The sequence below is a fragment of the Talpa occidentalis genome, unplaced genomic scaffold (assembly GCF_014898055.3).
Source record: "Talpa occidentalis isolate TD23 unplaced genomic scaffold, MPIMG_talOcc4v2.1 talOcc4.9, whole genome shotgun sequence".
Lineage (NCBI taxonomy): Eukaryota > Metazoa > Chordata > Mammalia > Eulipotyphla > Talpidae > Talpa > Talpa occidentalis.
This window is the reverse complement of record NW_023605305.1, coordinates 26,825,947-26,842,775: the sequence shown is the minus strand read 5'-3', so window position 1 is coordinate 26,842,775 and position 16,829 is coordinate 26,825,947. Positions and strand designations below refer to the sequence as shown.

At 58.1% G+C, this 16,829-nt stretch overlaps 1 protein-coding gene across 3 annotated transcripts in view; it reads right to left on the bottom strand.

Moving 5' to 3' along the window:
• PTPRF (protein tyrosine phosphatase receptor type F) overlaps positions 1–16,829 on the bottom strand; it is an 82,491-nt gene that overhangs the window by 13,798 nt on the left and 51,864 nt on the right. For 2 of the 3 annotated variants that reach the window (XM_037500359.1, XM_054691678.1), the window contains exons 9-20: positions 14,979–15,560; positions 14,592–14,728; positions 13,988–14,132; positions 9,884–10,189; positions 9,085–9,278; positions 4,790–4,907; positions 4,134–4,712; positions 3,388–3,485; positions 2,969–3,222; positions 2,789–2,882; positions 2,035–2,253; positions 1,537–1,691 (exon numbers count right to left, since the gene is read on the bottom strand). In XM_037500359.1, the coding sequence (XP_037356256.1) occupies positions 1,537–1,691; positions 2,035–2,253; positions 2,789–2,882; positions 2,969–3,222; positions 3,388–3,485; positions 4,134–4,712; positions 4,790–4,907; positions 9,085–9,278; positions 9,884–10,189; positions 13,988–14,132; positions 14,592–14,728; positions 14,979–15,560 (2,881 nt within the window). The remainder of the gene's footprint in view (positions 1–1,536; positions 1,692–2,034; positions 2,254–2,788; positions 2,883–2,968; positions 3,223–3,387; positions 3,486–4,133; positions 4,713–4,789; positions 4,908–9,084; positions 9,279–9,883; positions 10,190–13,987; positions 14,133–14,591; positions 14,729–14,978; positions 15,561–16,829) is intronic. The other variant, XM_037500360.2, reaches the window with a different exon arrangement.

The window sequence follows — 16,829 nt, the reverse complement described above, 5'->3', positions numbered from 1 at the left end:
CCTTTCTTGTTTACTAGGTCCCGAAAGATAGGCAAGGACAGAAGAAAGGATCGGTCACTGTTTCCGCCGAGCACTCAGGCCCTCTTGGGCATGGTGGATACTGTGGGACCCACCAACGATTCAGAGAGGATATGCCTCTCCTGACAGACACCCGGACCCAGGTGGGAGTGGAAGGAGGATGAGCGGTTGTGTGGGGCACCCTCAGTCTCCCCACCCTCAGGTCTCCATACTCTGGGCCAGGTGAGCGGGCCCCCACTCTAGGAGGAAGATGCTCCTGTACCTGGAGGGAAGGAGCTACCTGCAGGCAGGAGGCTCTGGGTCTGGGGCAGGGGCAGGGAAGGGGCACAGGAACCCATTATGAGGAGATGTGTTCAAGCACACGGACCCGCACGTGTTCACTGACAAGTCGGTGGCTTGAGCTGGGTGCTAGGAACGCAGGCCCAGCTGTTTTCCTATGTCTCTGGGGAAGATGGAGGACAGTGTGTGGAAGTGTGGGAGCAGGGAGAGCTTCACGGGTGAGCCTGGAAGAGTCTTAAGGGATGAGATGTCAATTGCCAGGTGGGCAGGAAGAGGGAGAGCTACAGGGCAGAGGGGGCACAGCCCAAGCCAGCTAAGGAACTGCATTAGTTCAGCATGACAACACCAGGGTGGTGGAAGGGGCCAACTACCTGGGCTTCTGATTATCAGGCTAAGGAGTTGGGGCTTGATCTTGAGAGCCATGAAGAATTTCAAATGGAAGACGACAAAGTTAAATTTTTGGAAACACTTTTTAGGCAGAGAGGTGAACAAAGAAGAAGAGAGACTCCAAGAGCCGGTGGCTAAACCGCCTGAGGGAGGGGACTAAGGTCTGCTGTGTGCCAGGTTCCCAGCTACACCTACATGTGTTATCTTGTGGGGAGCCCGCTTGGGACAGGGAGGGGGAGCAGGTCTGGCAATAGGTAGGACAGGACTTGCAGGAGACTGGGTGGAGCAAGAGGGAGGCAGAGGGTGAGGGGACACGTGGGTTTCTGGTTGATAACTGGGTAGATGGGCCGCTGTGATAAGGACTTTGGGGCAGAGGGGTGCAGGAAGGTTCCAGACACACTGAGTCTGGAATAGCTATGGATGCTGTGGTCCTAGCAGCACTCAGTAAGCATCTGCCAGGTGTGTCCATGGGCACGTGGACCTGCAGATGGGTCTGGACTCTCTAGGCCTAAGCAGGAGAGCCAAGCTGGGATCTAGAACTGGGAGAGAAAGTGTTGACGGGAAACCAGGAGAGGGCGGTGTGTTAAAGCTGAGAGACAGACACACTCATTGAAATAGAGACGGACAGACAGAGGCGCCCCAGGATGCATGAAGCAGCCCTCAGTGACGCTGTGGCTCCTTATCACACCCAGGCTCAATACGCATATGCACATACAATGCTGCTGCCCTTCCTGGCTTCCCACTGAGACCACACTCAGCCCTCAGCCCTACGGGGCTGCCCATGCCTCATGCACTGTGGGCCTAAGGCAAGGGGTAGCTGGCCATCCCTGGAGGCCTGTGGGCAGTGCTCACCTCTTGAACAGGAGGATGGCGATTACGATGAGGATGATGAGGATGACCGCCAGGACGGGGCCAGTCACCCACAGCATCTCGGGCTCTTCCTGCTGCTGGGCTGTTGTCACCTGGACCACGATCTCATCAGAGTAGGGGCTTGAGGCATAGCGCTTCTGCGGCCCAGTGGAGGAACACAGCATGGGCAGTGAGCTCAGTTGAGATTCCCCCACCTACTGCCCACCACATTTGCAGAAAGGGCTCTGGGGCTGGGTTATACAGGGGTGGCCAGGCCTGGTCTCCAGACTCCAAGAGGCTGACCTGAGCCAAGTTAGCTTACTGGGTCGCTAGGGCTGGATTAGGCCTGGTCCTGTGGGGACTGGTGAATGGAGTCTAGAGATCCCTAGGGTGGTTCTGAGGCCTGCTCCAGGACTAGGATAGCACAGCGTTTGAGACTGGCTAGTCTCAGGCCAGGCCTAGGGTCTCAGGGTGCTAAGAGCCCAGGCAGCTCAGGCAGACCTGATCCACAGGTTCCTTGAGGGAGGCGAGCACGAAGCACTGATAGCTCAGGTCCGGAGAGAGGGGCCGGTTGTAGAAACCCTGGTAATTCTTCTTGTCCCCAAGGGTGAAGGTCTCGGGGAGCACGTCCACCTGAGCAGCCACGTATGGCTTCAGCCGCTCTGTCTGTCGCCGCTGCCGCTGATGCTCCCCGCCGCCCTGCTCGATGGCCTCCAAAAGCTGATGGGGCAGACAAGGGAGTCACATGGAGCCCTGGCACAGAGGTCTCCAGGCCCATAGCCTAGAACACTGGCTAGCTGGGCTGAGGCAGACTCAAGTCCAGTAAGAGGCCCAAGTCTCAGAATAATGCTGGACTTGACATTATTCTGTCAAGTGACCTGAGACGTGACACCGCACTCTTCTCTACCAACCTGTTCAGTCAAGGCCCTCTGGGCAACCTGCCCCTCACTTGAACCAGAGAGGGCTAGTCCCACACCTCTGTGAGAAGGGAATGGGATCAATATCCTAGGGGCTCCACGCTAGCCCCTTATGACTCTAAATTTATAGATTCTTAATTCTCTAGATGCCCAGAGCTGTCTCTGCTTCTTCACACCCCAGGGAACCCTCAGCACACCGTCTCCAGGGGATTCTCTGTAAGCCCTGCAGTAGTTTTCTAAAAACTCTCCAGGGGCCAGTCAGAGTTTGTCTCTAGAGAAGGGGCAGGCTGCCAGCCAGGGTGATTCCAGCTTGGGGAGAGCTGTCCCATCCCGGTCACCTCGTCCAGCTCCAGCTCCTCGGGTGTGCTCCATCGGGGTGCCAGCATGCTCCCAGCCACACGGTCAATGGGTACCACCACGATGTAGAACCACCTGGATGGGCAGGGCAAGAACCAGGATGTCACTGCTTGTGCCCACTCAGCACCCCTGCCCACCTCCCTGGGGCCTCATCTGCACACCGGATGAGTGAGAGATCTTGCACGTGGGGCATGGAGAGTGTGAAGCGGCCATCCTCTATGTAGGCAGAGGCTGGCAATGGCTTGTTTGGCAGGAGATCGGGGGCTGTGCGGATGGACACCAGGTGCTGCAGGCCCCCTGCGCTGTTGCCACGGTTCATGAGCACGAACGAGTACTCTGTGTTTGGCTGCAGGTCTGCGATCAGCTTCCGCATCGAGTGCCCATCTACCTCCACGCTCTGCCCGTTGTACAGGATCTGTGGGGGAGGGGGCACAGCAGTGCAGCTGGGTGAGGTTCGCCTTCAAGGGCAGGTGTTCATGCACACCCAGCCAAGACCCCACTGCACAAACACGTGCACTGGACTGAGGGCATGTGGCCTCCCGACATGTGCTGGGCTCCGCTGGCCACGACCCTCACCCACCTTGAATGGTACAGCCGACTTGTAGGAGTCAGGGACCTCCCAGCTGAGCAGCACAGATGTTTTCATTGCGGCAGCCACACGGAAGTTCTTGGCAAACACTATGGAACACAGGAAGGGTCGGTCAGCTCTGGCCATGTAACTGGGGTGAATGGGCCTAAAGGGTTCTTTGCCCTTCAGAGACGCGGGTCAGGGCTCGGGGGTTGGGGATGGCTACAGAGGATCTGTACCCCTCTCCCAGCCAGCTTCAGCTCACACGCTTCAGTTCTCAGCCCTGTTCAACCATGACACCAGGCAGGGGCAGATGCCACAGGACCCACGTTCAAAGTCCCCTGCAGGGCTTGGGTAAAGGCTGGAGTTCTTGACACCAGGTCAGAACGACCAGGAAGGCAGTGGGATTTGGCTATGAGAAGCATATGGCTGCACACCAGGGCACAGTGGAGCTGAGGTCAGTGGGTCGCGGTCCCAAGAAATTAGTGTCGCACACCCAGAACGGAGTAGTCAAGAGAGATCAGTGGGTTAAGGTCACGAGAGAGTGGAAACTCGCACAGCAGAGGTCAGTAGGTCAAGGACAGCAGAGGTCAGGGGTCACACACCAAGAACATGGCACCCATTCACTAGAGGTTAGAGGTCACAGTCATGAGAGATTGGAGGGTCACACACCAGAGGCTGGCAGAGCAGTCGCCAGAGGTGAGTGGGTCAAGGAGAGCAGAGATCCCCAGGCGCCGCCACGTGCCCACAGCACACACCTTGCTCCACGGGCACGGTCCGGGACTGGATGCTGGGGCTGAGCGGGCCAGCGCCTTTGCTGGTGTGTGCACGGACCTTGACATCATAAGTGGTATCCGGCTTGAGGCCGGAGAGTGTAAAGTGGGTGTCGGCAGTGACATTCTGCAGCTCCTGCTGGCTATTGATGTCACGGTACACCACGGTGTAGGTGGTGATGCGTCCGTTCCTCTCCGCCAGCACCGGGGGGTCCCAGGTCAGTTCTGTGGTGGACGTGGTCAGCCCTACCACTTGCAGGTTTTGGGGGAAGCCGCTGGGTGCGTCCTCAGGAGTTGTGATCTCCTTCTCAAACTCTTCCCCTGGGCCAGCCCGGTTCTTGGCAGCAAGCCGGAAGATGTAGGTGGCCCCCTTGTGCAGGCCGGTGACTGTGAAGTGCTGGTCGTCCTTGCCAAAATCTATGGTGTTGGGCCGCGCCTCATCCGCCCGGCGGTACTGCAGCCGGTAGCCCACCAGCTCGCCGGGCAGCTCCTTGGGTGGGTGCCACTGGAGCAGCGCGGTGTTCATGGCTGTGGTGCTGACCATCATGGTAGGCCGGCCTGGGACTGAACAACCACGCACGGGGCTCTGGCGCTGCCCTCCTTGCTGCCCGCCCTCAGCTCTGCCCTGACCCCTCACTCACCTGCCCCGGTTGTTGTGACAATTTTGGGCTTGCTTCGTGCACCATCCCCTTTGGTGGTGTAGGCGGCGACAGTAATGGAGTAGGTGGTCTCTGGTGTCAGGCCGCTGATGGTGGTTTCCTAAGGGAGAAGCAGGAGGTCCATTCCCATCACAGGAAGGCAAGGGACAGAGCGATATGGCAGCCATCTCAGGGCCTGAGTTTCTATAAGGGGTGGCTGGGCAATCTGGACTCTGCTGGAGGCAGGGCTGGCAGGTGGGGTGTGTGCCCAGGAGGACCAAGCCTGTCCCAGGAGCTGCCTGCCTGGGGCAGACAGCTTCCTTTCAGACAAGAACAAAGGGCACACTGTTCCCTGCTCCAGCGTACTGTGAGTGACACCTCGGAGGCACACACACGGCGCAGAGCCTCGCACGCACAGAGCGCCTTGCATGGCTCTCAGCACGCACATGCACACAGCCTGCAGATCCGTCTCCATAAGCAGGTGGAAGGCCACCTGTAGACACGAGTCACACACACATAAAGGTGGAGGGAGACCAAGGTACCACCACAGGAGCAAGTCAAGATCCCATCTGACTCCCACCTAGGCACTGGCTCCATAAATGCTTTCTGCCCTGTGATACCTCCTGACACGGGGAAGAGAAGCAAGGAGCACAGGGAACCCCAACCCCGGGAATGCATCTTTACAATGTCCGCGGCAATGGCTAAGAAGTCAGCTAGGGCAGCAATCCCCCCTGCCTTGGCAGACTGCGCCCATATGCCCATCTGTAGCCAAAGTATCATTTCTGGACATGCGGAGAAACACCATGGAGGCCAAGCCACACCACACAGAGGGAGAGTGGGAAGGAGAAAGGGGACCACCGTGCAGTGGGAACAGAACTGTCACCACCAACCCTGGAGTCCCTCCAGCTCTGAGTCTTGGGTAGGGGCCGCTGCCATCACCAGCCCCTTGCAGGCCCCCTCCTCTTCTAGCTGGAGGGTCTCCCAGGGCCAGGGCTCCAGAATCACCAATGCCGGAACCCGTCTCCCCAGACGCCCCTCTCAGCCTGGGCCCAGAAGTAGATGATTTTTCACTCCAGGGATCAATAAGGCCTAACGATCAGGATTGGATTTAACTCCAAGCCCGTCTGGCCAGAGCAGGGGCCAGGCCCTGGTCGATCATGAACATTGGACTCAAATTGCTGCTCGACAGGCGAGAAGTAAGGATTAAAGGAAATGCCAATCGCTGCTCAGCTCAGTGCTCGAGTCTGAACGCCAATTTTCTCGGGATGTGGCTGGTGCCCCGTGGATCTTGGTGGCTCAGGCTGGGAGGAAAGGCGGGAAGGGGGAGTGTCCCAGGAGCCCAGCCTGACCCAGGCCCTGTCCGCATTCGCACACCTGTCCGCGTTCGCACACCTGTTACTTACATAGTCCTCGGACTCCTCTGGCCGCCACTGAGCGCGGGGGAGGGAGAGAAAGGGAGACAGGAGGTGAAGAACTCTGGTCTGGCGGGGGCCTGGCCTGGGAAGGGCAGATGGAGGGCATGGGCCTCCAGAGATGCCAGGGGTAGCACCCCTGAACCACTCACTGTCTGAAGTGTGTGTGCCCTGCCGAGCAGGGGAGACCTGGAGGGCAGACAGCTGTGGGGGGGGGGGGTGCCCTGACACTGAGGGAGCAGACAGCACTGCCTAGAGAGGCTTTAAGGGAGAGACAACCAGACATGGGAGGGGGGCTGCAGCTCTGGAGGAGGTGGTGACATGAGGTGATTGTACACCCCGGTTTGCTGGGGCTGTCCTGGCCTAAGCTTATCATGGTGTATTCGCTCAGCGTCTCTGCTCTGGTTGGAACTAAAGATTATACAGCCGGATGGCGGATGGGGCAGGGGTGGGAGGCAGGACAGGCTGGTCAGTAAGATGATGAAGGCTGGGAATGCCCAGCTGAGCCTGGGCCCTGCCCCACAGGCACAAGGAATCACTCAGATACCTGTGTCTTCTTGGAGTTGCTGAGAATTAAGGCAGGAAGGCATGTTTCAGGGCTGACAATGTTATTTCCTTAGACCCTGGTGCACGGAGGTGCACCAGCTGGAAGGTGAGGAGAGCGAGGTCTCCCACAGTCCTGGGCACTGGAAGGGTGTTGGCCAATGTCCAGTATAGCACTGGGAGATGGTTTTGACGTCCCCAGGCTAGCTCTACCACAGAGTCCTCCGGTCTAACCACCCTCTCAGAGCTGGTCTGCTCCATCGGCCCCTGTTCCTGTTCTAGTAAGCTCTGTGGGGAAGTCCTTGCAAGGAGTGTGAAACAAGATGCGGGAGGCCATCGGCGATGCCGAGCAGCCACCGCCACTTTCTAGGGTGTGGCCTGGCCCACCTCTGCCCTGAGTATCTTGACTGTCAGAAGACTGGCACTGTCCAAGCCAGGCCTGAGTATGGAGGCCCTTGTGGGCACCTCTCCTTTGTCAGGCAGAGTGAGGAAGAAGAGAAAGACAAAGAGGGTGAAGCAACATGGAGGGAAAGAGGACTGAAGGGATCAGAGGACAGGAGAGAGGAGAATGAGACAAAAGAGGGAGGGAGCCAGTGAGAGGAAAAGACAGAAGGATGTGAAAAGAGATGGAGGGCAGGGAGATGGAGGCATATGCTGAACGGGCCAGGTCTGGCTGTACACTTGCAAGGGGCACGCACCCCATGGTTCTCCGAACTGAGGGAGCCCTGAGCTAAGTAGATGGTACTGCTGGGTAAAGAACAGGCTGTGGTGTCCTTGACATGGGGCTCAGTGGACAGCTGAGCCCCACCGCCAGGTTGAGGATCAGGCCCCATCTGCTCCCCTATGGCTTAGAGCAGAATGACTCAGTCCCAAGGGGCCACAAGGGCAGGCCCTCCCACTTCAACTGACTTTCCTAGAGCCCAGGCTCATGCTTACCCCAGCATCATGGGATGTCTGGGGCTAAGAGGGCAACGCCCCTCATCCCAGCCCAGCTCCCCTCAAACCACCTGGGACCAGAAGGGGGCATCCAAAGCGATTTCTTTGTAATGCCACTGGCTGCAGCTGTGCTGCTGGCCCCCGTGGACGGGAGGGGCCAGAGGGAGTCCATTCCCGGCATGTTCTGGGTGGGTGTGTCTACTGAGGAGCCCTCAACCTGCCCGAGGAATGCAGTGGGTAGACATGTCGGCCTCCTCCACCCCTTGATCTCTCAGCACTGGGTAGGCTGAGAGGACGAGAAGAGCACCCTCTGGCTAGAAAGGAATTTGGCTTCAGAGGGCCGAGCCCAGCTGGAGGCAGGAAGGCCCCGTCTGTGTGGGTGAGTCCACTACTGAACAGCATAGAGAACATGGGAATGTGCTTGTACTTCTGACCCCAGTCCAGGCTGGTGTGAAAAACTGGAAGGTAGATGGGTTCTGGAGGGGATCTGAGCTCTGTCCCCCAGGGCTGGCTTAGCTGTTCCCTGTGGGCCCCCCAAGGCTCTGATTGGATGGGGAGAACTTCAGAGCAGACCACATACTAGCTGACTCTTCAGCTGACTATTTTGAGAGAGAACTTACAATTACAGCCTTTCCCAGGCACCCAGAGACTTGGCTTCTTATCCTAGGTCAGTCCCCCACTTCCTGGAAAATTGTGGACCACTCATATAACATCTTGGTACACCAAGTTCATCATCTGAAGAGCAAACCAGTGCTCAGAATCCCCCAGGGACCTCAGCCCAAGGACAGAAGTGCACAAAGGGAGACATGAGGCTGGCAGGCACGTCTACCCTAGAATAAACACTAGGGGCTGGGCCATCTCCTGGGGACCAGGCACAGAGGAACACGCCAGCATGGTCATTTACGGAACTGTGCAATGGCCAAGGGCCACGCAGGGAGAGATAACAGTCCAGAAGTCCCGTCTTTGGCCGTGGAGAACTGACTACCCAGCCCAAAGAAGTCACGTCTCGCAGGCCCAGCCTAACTGTGAAGGTGAATGCACTTCCTGTACCAGGAAGTTACAGGAGGACACAGGAGGGCTGATACCTGGGAAGGAGGTGATAGTGGAAGCCGGATTGATTTAGACAGCACTCACTGCTAATGCTGGTGGCTGAGGCACACAGGTAAGTGCCAGATGGGATTGCCACCAGGGCAGATGAGGCTGGCAGGGTTGGGGGACCACTCACGTAGACCCAAGACAGAGGGAGGGTTCCCGAAACACCTGACCCCAAACTCCTGGTCTCTGTGCCTCCCCACAATGCAGCAGGATATCTCAGTGTCCCCTCTGAGGACAGAAGAGGACTCCAAAGAGAACAGAATGTGCTGGGGCCCCCCACCCCTCCCACCCCACCACCTCCAGGTGGCACACCTGGGCCTCAGCCAGCATGACGTCCTGGATGACGGGTGGGCCACGGGGCTCGCCATTCTCTAGCCGCACATAGGTGACCTGGTAGCCACGGATCTGGCCATGCTGCTTGCTGGGAACGGGCAGCTTCCAGGAAACACGCACGGCAGTGGAGTTCACCGGCTCCACTTCCACCTTCCGCGGTGGCCCGCTGGGCACTGGGGACCAGGTAGAGAAGGAAGTCAGGCCTGGGGCACGGGTCGGGGCTCAGGTGGACACAGCACACCCCAGGGTCTTGCCTCTCTAGCCCACTCTCCCGGGAAAGGCCCTGACATGGTTTCTTAAGACTGTCCCTGAAGATGAGCTGGGCGGGCTCCCTGTCTGTCATGGGAAGAGCCCAGGACTGGCCTGCCAACCAACCCCTCAGATCCAGGGCTACCTCATTCAGTGGGGGAACAAGCGGCCAACCAGCCCAGAGTCAACATGACCAGGCCTCTCTCCTCCTGGGCCCCAAGGCCACACCAATGTGTAGCCAGGGTGGGATCTTCTTGAATCTATTTTGTGCATCTCTTGCACCTTCCAGTCTTGACCTTTCTAATTCTAGTTGGAGTCACTTGCTTCACTTGGGGTTTTTAAATTTCTTGTTGCACCAGGCTAGGACGTGGGCCTAGGCTGTCCCCAAAACTACATCTCTCTAGTTGGGGTCATTAGCCTGCAGTAGGAAGATGCGTCCTTCTGGGCTCATGGGAGGCAAAGGCCCTGGGGCAGGAGGTGGGTGGTGTCCGGCAGGGCGCCTCCCCTCCCCGGCCTCCCAGCTGCCTACCGTCTTCATCTGTGCGCACCAGCACCGGGCTGCTCTCTGGGCCGGGGCCAACGTCCGTGTGCGCCCGCACCCACACCCGGTACTCCGTCCACTTCTCCAGGCCCACCAGGTCCCAGCTGGAGTACTCGCGACTGATGCCGTCCACCACATGACGTGCCCGGTCCTCGCCGTCCACTGCCTCGTAGGCCACCGAGTACTGGGTGATAATGCCGTTGCGGCTGTCGGCCGGTGGCGGGACCCAACTTACCCGGATGATGGTGGAGCCCGCACTCACACAGGTCACCTTCTGGGGAGGGGCGGAGGGGGCTGGGAAGACAAATGAGGGGAAGCAAGCAGATGGAGGGTGGGGGCCACAGGTATGGTGAACAGTCACAAAGGATGGACACTCACCCAGGTAGGCTGCTCCCTGAGAGTGAAGGGCTCCCCCAGGGTCCCCCCAAGGCAGGCTGCTGCCACTGGCGCCAGACAGCCCGGCTTCCTCTGGACTACAGGCTCGCCTCACATACACACACAGTCTCCCACACACATATGGTGTCTCTCACACTTAGGGGACTCCAACAACGTTTCACACACACGCACAAAACACACGTGCCATCAGATCACATAGACCAAGGGCTGCACCACTCCCGCCCTCCACCCGGCCGCACACACACAAGCACACACAAGCTCTCCGGTGGCATTGCCGACCTCTCTTCTCAGGACAAACGGTCCCAGTGGCACTCCCAGGGCAAGTCTGCTGCGACCTGTGCCTGACCGAAGGCATCTGTGCCTGAGCCACAGGGACCCACGGAGGTGGGAGGCCAGACAGGATGGGGCAGGTGGCCCCCGGGGCAGTTAAGAGAAAGGTGCCCAACAGAGGTGTTCTCATTCAACAGGCCCCTCGGGGTTAGCTTAGGGCCTGCGCCCTCCTTTTCCAGGTGACATTTCTGGATCCCATTCCCACTTAGGGCTGTGTTGCTGTCTCTGGTTCCACCACCAACCTTGCTTGAGTGACTTCAGACACTGCTCAACCCACTGGCCTCAGAGCCCCTCACCTCCAAGTCTTTCTCCTCTGATACAATGCTGAGACCATGGCCTGGATGTCACCACTACAGGAATGGTCCTACCTCCCAAACCATGGCCCCCAACACCCCCTCACAGAGCTTTCCCTCCAGTCCCAGCTCAGTTGCCTCAAGCCCCTGGCACTGCACCTGCCTCCCTGGACATCTGTCTGTCTGTCGCCCTACCATCCTTCCCACCCTCCATATTCAACTGAGATACCAAGGGTCATATCTCAGCACTCTTCTCAACACCCCAAACACCCTCAACCACCTCGTTCCATTCTTCTGGCCAGCCCCCATCAGCTCTCAAACAATCCAAGTCCCTACCCTCACAAGGTGGCACCAGGGCAGGCTGACAGGCTGTGAGCACATGCCCCGTGCCTCACCTGGGCCTTGTGCTGCCTGCTGGGCTCTGGGCCCTGCCCAGCTCATCGGCCACTTGCCACAATGCTAGCCTCCTCCTCCATGCTCCTCAGACTTCCAGCTTCCCTCCAGGACCCTCCCCGTAGCACATGCCCCTGCCTCCCACTTTGCTGAGACAACCGAAGTCCCCAGTAGCAAATGCCTCCATTTCTTGCTACCAACCCACCTGCATGTGCACCGATGCTTTTCTGCCTCCAGCGGGCAGGGAGAGGTGTGTCCTCTTGTCCAAGGCTCTCTCCCCATGGCTAGTGTTCCACCCTGTCCCCCAACACCTGAGCCTCCAATTATCCTCTCTTTTCCATATTTTCTGCTTCTCCCTATTGACTCATTCCCAGTAGCATTTAAATATGCTCAAGATTTTCCCATTGGTAAATGGGAATTTGACAAAAGACACATCTTGTCCTCAGTACCCTTTCCCTCGCAGCTAAACTTCTGACCATAGGGATTTCTGTCTCTCCTCTTCACCTCCATACAAGCCTCCACTTGGCTTCAGTCCCTTGCAGCGCCTAAACTCCCACCTGGGTGCGCTGCTGTGCTCTCTGCCCTGGCCACTCAGCAACAGCCTCTGGCCTATGAAACTCTCTTCTTTAGACACTGCCAAGACACCCCCTTTCCTGGACTTCCTACCACCCCACTCATTCATCTCAGAGTCCTCCACCTCCAGTATGGCAGCGTGCCAAGCATCATCACAGCACATGGTGTCTTGAACCTGGGTGCCTGCTAGGTCCTTCATACTGGTTTCCTGTCCAAGGATGGGAGCCACCACTCTTCTCCCGAGTTTACACACCAGAAAGTGTTCACCTTCTTCCTCGCCACCACCCCCACCCCCACCCTTCACCATGTCCCTGCCAGTCGGCACCTCAGAAGCCCTCAAATCCACTAGCTCTGTCTCATCTGAGCCACCTTTTGCTGAAATTGCTGCAAAAGGATTGCTGGTTTCCAGCATCCTCTCGGGCTGCTCTATTCAGTCTTACATGGCAGCTCCCTGTCCCCGGTCCCTGAGGTCCTGACTGCTGTGTTCTGGTGGCTACTCCAGCCACACTGGCCTACTATTACCCAGACTGAGCATCTCCCGCTTCAGGGTCTTTGCACCTCTGCCTGAGGCCTCCGTGCCATCCTCCCTGGCTTCTCAAACTAGATGAGGCTCTTGCCCGATCACCTTGACAAAATGGGTATCCTCACAGCACTTTACACAAATGTAAATAAAAAGGTCATTTGTATTATTGCAAGTTTAATGGTGTTTGCGCCCCCTGGGGCATAGAATGCCCAAGGGCAGAGGTTGTGTAGGATGCCCATGTCAGGGTTGTGCTGCCCGTGTTGCCCTATGCATGGGCCTGGCACTGGGCAGGAGTATACTAGGTGCTGATGGAAGGACCCATGAATGTCAGATCACACGTGGCCTCCTGAAGTCACTGGAACATGTGCACACACTCCCATGTCACATGGACAACCTCAGTTACTACGGTGTCTAAGGTCACCCACACGTGGTCACTACCTTGAAGCTAAGACACAGTACTCACATACCCAAGGCCCTGATATCCCACAGACACAGACAGTGGCTGATGTGGCTGTGACACAGCCTGTGGGCTTATGGCAAGCTGCAGAGGCTATAGAAAGGGTCATAGGTGAGAAACACTTGCTGGTGTCCATACCAAGAACAGTCTTACAGGGCCTCCCTGGGGTCGCAAGGAGTTAAGATGCAGCCTGTGAAGCTGTCCACAGCCTCTGTAGCACAAGTTCGATCCCTGGCCACCCAGGGAGCAATCCACATGGTGCAGCAGACCTCTCCTGACTCGTCCACTGCTCCCCTCAGCAGTGTATTTCAGTCAGTCTGCCTGTTCTGTTCCCCACTCTGTCTCTGGTGAATCCTCTCACCCCCGGCACCTCTGACATGTACCCCAGCTCTTGTATGATAAATAAATCTTAAAAAAAAAAAGAGAAGTCTTAACAAATCCAACCAGGGACTCGCTGCCATACACAGGTGCCACACGCCAGGGGGTGAGACGTGGTCACACACAAGCTCATGGCATTAGTCTCTCACACACAGTAACACACACACCACTAGGCTGTCATATGCAGGACCTCACAGACGGTTCCATGCATGGACATGTAGTCCCAACATGGGTATGTGGCCACGTTTGCTCACAAGGTTGAATTTTCATGGATGTGTCCCTGTGCGTGGCCAGCTCAGGGTGATTACACAGCCCACTTATACATCTCATGATGGGGGCATGAGGCAGGGGACATGGGTGACAGGTGACATGAGATGTGGAGGTATGGGGAGGGAAGACAGCTGCCAAAGCAGGTCTGGGACGTGACAGTCCCACCACTGAGGATGGCCCAGTCGGCTAGTGCGACCAGAACAGGGGGGGGGGCGGAGGGAGGAGATGAGCCACAACACAGAACTTACCTGGGGGAGAGGGGAGGGGCATGGGGGAGGGGCATAAGTCAGGCAGGAAGCAGCGAGGGCAGCAGCCACCTGGACACAGTTTAGAGGGCACTTACCTGTCCCTCTCTTGGGGTCCAGACCTGGAGCCCAGACCAGAGTGCCCAGCAGACCTGACCTCCCACCTGCTCTGGGCAGGGGTCATGTGTGTCTGTCTCAGCCCAGCTGTAGCAGGTGGCCTCAGGAGACACTTACTGGACTGTGCTGTGCGGGCCTCAATGGTGGGGGTGAAGACGCCCACCCCCATGTCGGAGCGGGCAGCCAGCTGGAAGTGGTACAGCGTATCAGGCTTCAGGTCCTCTAGGGTGTAGGAGGAGGTGGGGTCGAAGGTCACCTTGTGCTGGAAGAGCAGGGAGCACTGACTGACTATGCTGACCTCAAAGGTCACTCAACGTCGTTCCCCACCGTGGGCTGTGGCGGACCCTCCAGGCCCAGGGTGGCTCTATGCCACATGGCCAGGCCATCTCGACCACACAGGGACTCATGGCCAGAGGCACCTCATAGGTCACATGCCACAGAACACCTGGGACCTGTGGCCTGAAGGGGATCATTGGTGCTCTGCTGGTGCCTCATGCACCAGAGCCTACGAGAACCAAGAACAGACCTGGGGACTCTGTATCTGGCACAAGGGTGACAAGACTATAGGATCGTACTGGCCACAAGAGCGCCAAAGCCCCAGTGAGAACCCCTGGAGCTGTACCCGCAGAGAATCCAGAACGGCTGCCTGGTAAGCCAGTCACAGACCATTAGGGACCAGGAGGGGGCCTCCTCCCTTTTCCTGCCCCTGCCAGGCACCCACCTGCTGGTCTTCGTCCTCTGCTGCCCAGTACACCAGCTCATACTTGACGATCCGCTCCTGAGGGGGTAGCAGCCACGAGAGCTGGATTCTGGTGTCCGACTCCGCCTCGGCCTGAAAGTCCGCGGGCTGGGCGGGAACTGCAACAGCCCCGCCAGGTACTGTCAGCTGCATCAGCATCCCGAGGGCAGAGGCATCCAGGAAAGGAGGCGGGGGAGGCAGACACTCACCCCCACACCCATCCTGCATCCCAACTGACCTGAATCTGGAATATTGGCCCTCATGCTCCCAGAGCCCCTCCTCCCCATGGCCTCAGGGAGGTGGTGTCCCCACTGCCTTGCCCACCCTGGCTCTGCTCAGCTGCGGTGCAAGGATGCTGCCTGCACCTACCTCCCTGTTGTGTCTTGACCTGGATGGTGGGACTGGGTGGGCCATCACCCACAGCGGTGAAAGCCAAGACGCGCAGGCTGTAGGTGATGCCGGGCAGCAGGCTACCCACGGTGGTGAGGAGCCCTGCGTCCGTGTTGTGCTTGTGCCAGGCACTCAGGGGGCGGCGGGCATCAGGTGTGTAGTAGACGCGGTAGCCCCGCACCAGGCCATTGGGCTCCTCAGGTGGCTCCCACTGCACCAGCATGGTGCTGGCACTCAGCATGCGTGCCTGGACACGGCGGGGTGGGCTGGAGGGTGCCTGTTCCCCTGTGCGTGCCCGCACTGCCTCGCTGGGGGGTCCTCGCCCAATGCTGTTGACCGCCAACACACGGAAGGCATACTCCGAAAAAGGGCTGAGGCCGCCAATGCTGTAGCGGGTGGTGGCCACGCCATCCACCTCCTGGAAGGCACCGTCCGTGCCCGCAGCACGGTACTGAATGCCGTAGTAGGACACAGGTTCCGAGTTCCCCGAGTCCCAGGTCAGGGTGACGCTGGTGGCAGTCGTCTCTGTCACCACAAGGTCAATTGGAGGCTTTGGTAGAGCTGGAAACAAAGAGGAATGCTTGGGGGTGGCCCAAGGTCGTGAGCCCAGGAACCAGCCATGCCCTTGTGGCCAGCCTGAGTGTGGCTGACTCCACAGTCCACCTTGAAGAATAGGCTAGAAAGCACATGGTGACCTCAGAGGGCACCTGGTGGGGGATGGTGGCTGGGCCCACAGGGCCCTGGCTCATCTAGTGTCTGTACACATCACTGTGGGACTCGTCAGAACCTACTGACATCAACCTGTGACTTGTCCACAAGCAGACCCAGAGGTGGTGACCCTGCCTGGGTTCCCTGCAGATGGAAAGCAGATGGGAGGAGAGACCTGGCCCTGCAGTTCACTACCTCACCTGTCGGTGACTTAACAGGGTAGGGAGGGAGGAGGTGTCTTGTGAAGAAATAGCCCTAGGCTTCAGGAAGACAGGGCTGCTGGCCACACAAACCCTGTGGCATGACTCAAGTGTCAAGTGTCCACTGAGGGCCAGGCACTGTGCTAGATCCAACTGTCACAACCACGTTCCTGCTCTCCTGGAGTTTATATTCCAGAGAGAGATGGATCAGTGAGTGAGGGTCATGACTGTGCTATGTGCGAGGACAGCAGAAAGGAGGGTGCCGAGATGAGAAAAGTCTAGGGAATCCCCGTAGGCAGAGTGACCGGGAGGTCTCACAGAGCTGAGATACAGCCAGTGGTGGCAAAGGGCTGCATGAGGAGCATGGGGCTGCAGCCTGGTGTGGGAGGGAGGGAGAGAGGGAGGCAGTAGTTGGGACCCTGGTCTTTCCCCTACAGTGGTGGGAAACCACTTTGTTAAAAGGCAGTGACATGATCCATCTTAAAAAGCCCATGTGAGTGTGGAGTGGAGGCAGGAAGAGGGAGCAGAGGAATCAGGGAGCCTAGAGGCATCTGCTACATATGCATGTCTATCCCCCCACCCCACCCTAGGCTGCTATTTCGCCACGCCCTTCTTACCAGGAGTCTGGCAAATCTATTGGTCTGTACTCCAGTGGGGACAGGGCATGCTGCGCAATCAGACCACCCAGGGCTTTCGCCTCTGCTCATTGTTTACTTCTGTGTGACCCTGGGCCTCAGTTCTCTTGCTTGTAAAATGGGCCTAACGAGTTCATCTGTCTCCCAGGGTGACAAGAAGACTGAAGAAAACAATCCGTGCTTACTGGTATGATACGTGCCCCTGAACTCCGCACATGCCAGCTAGTACATGTCTAACAGTCACCGACCGAAACCCCTCCCCACACTCCTAAAGGCCTGGACCCTGA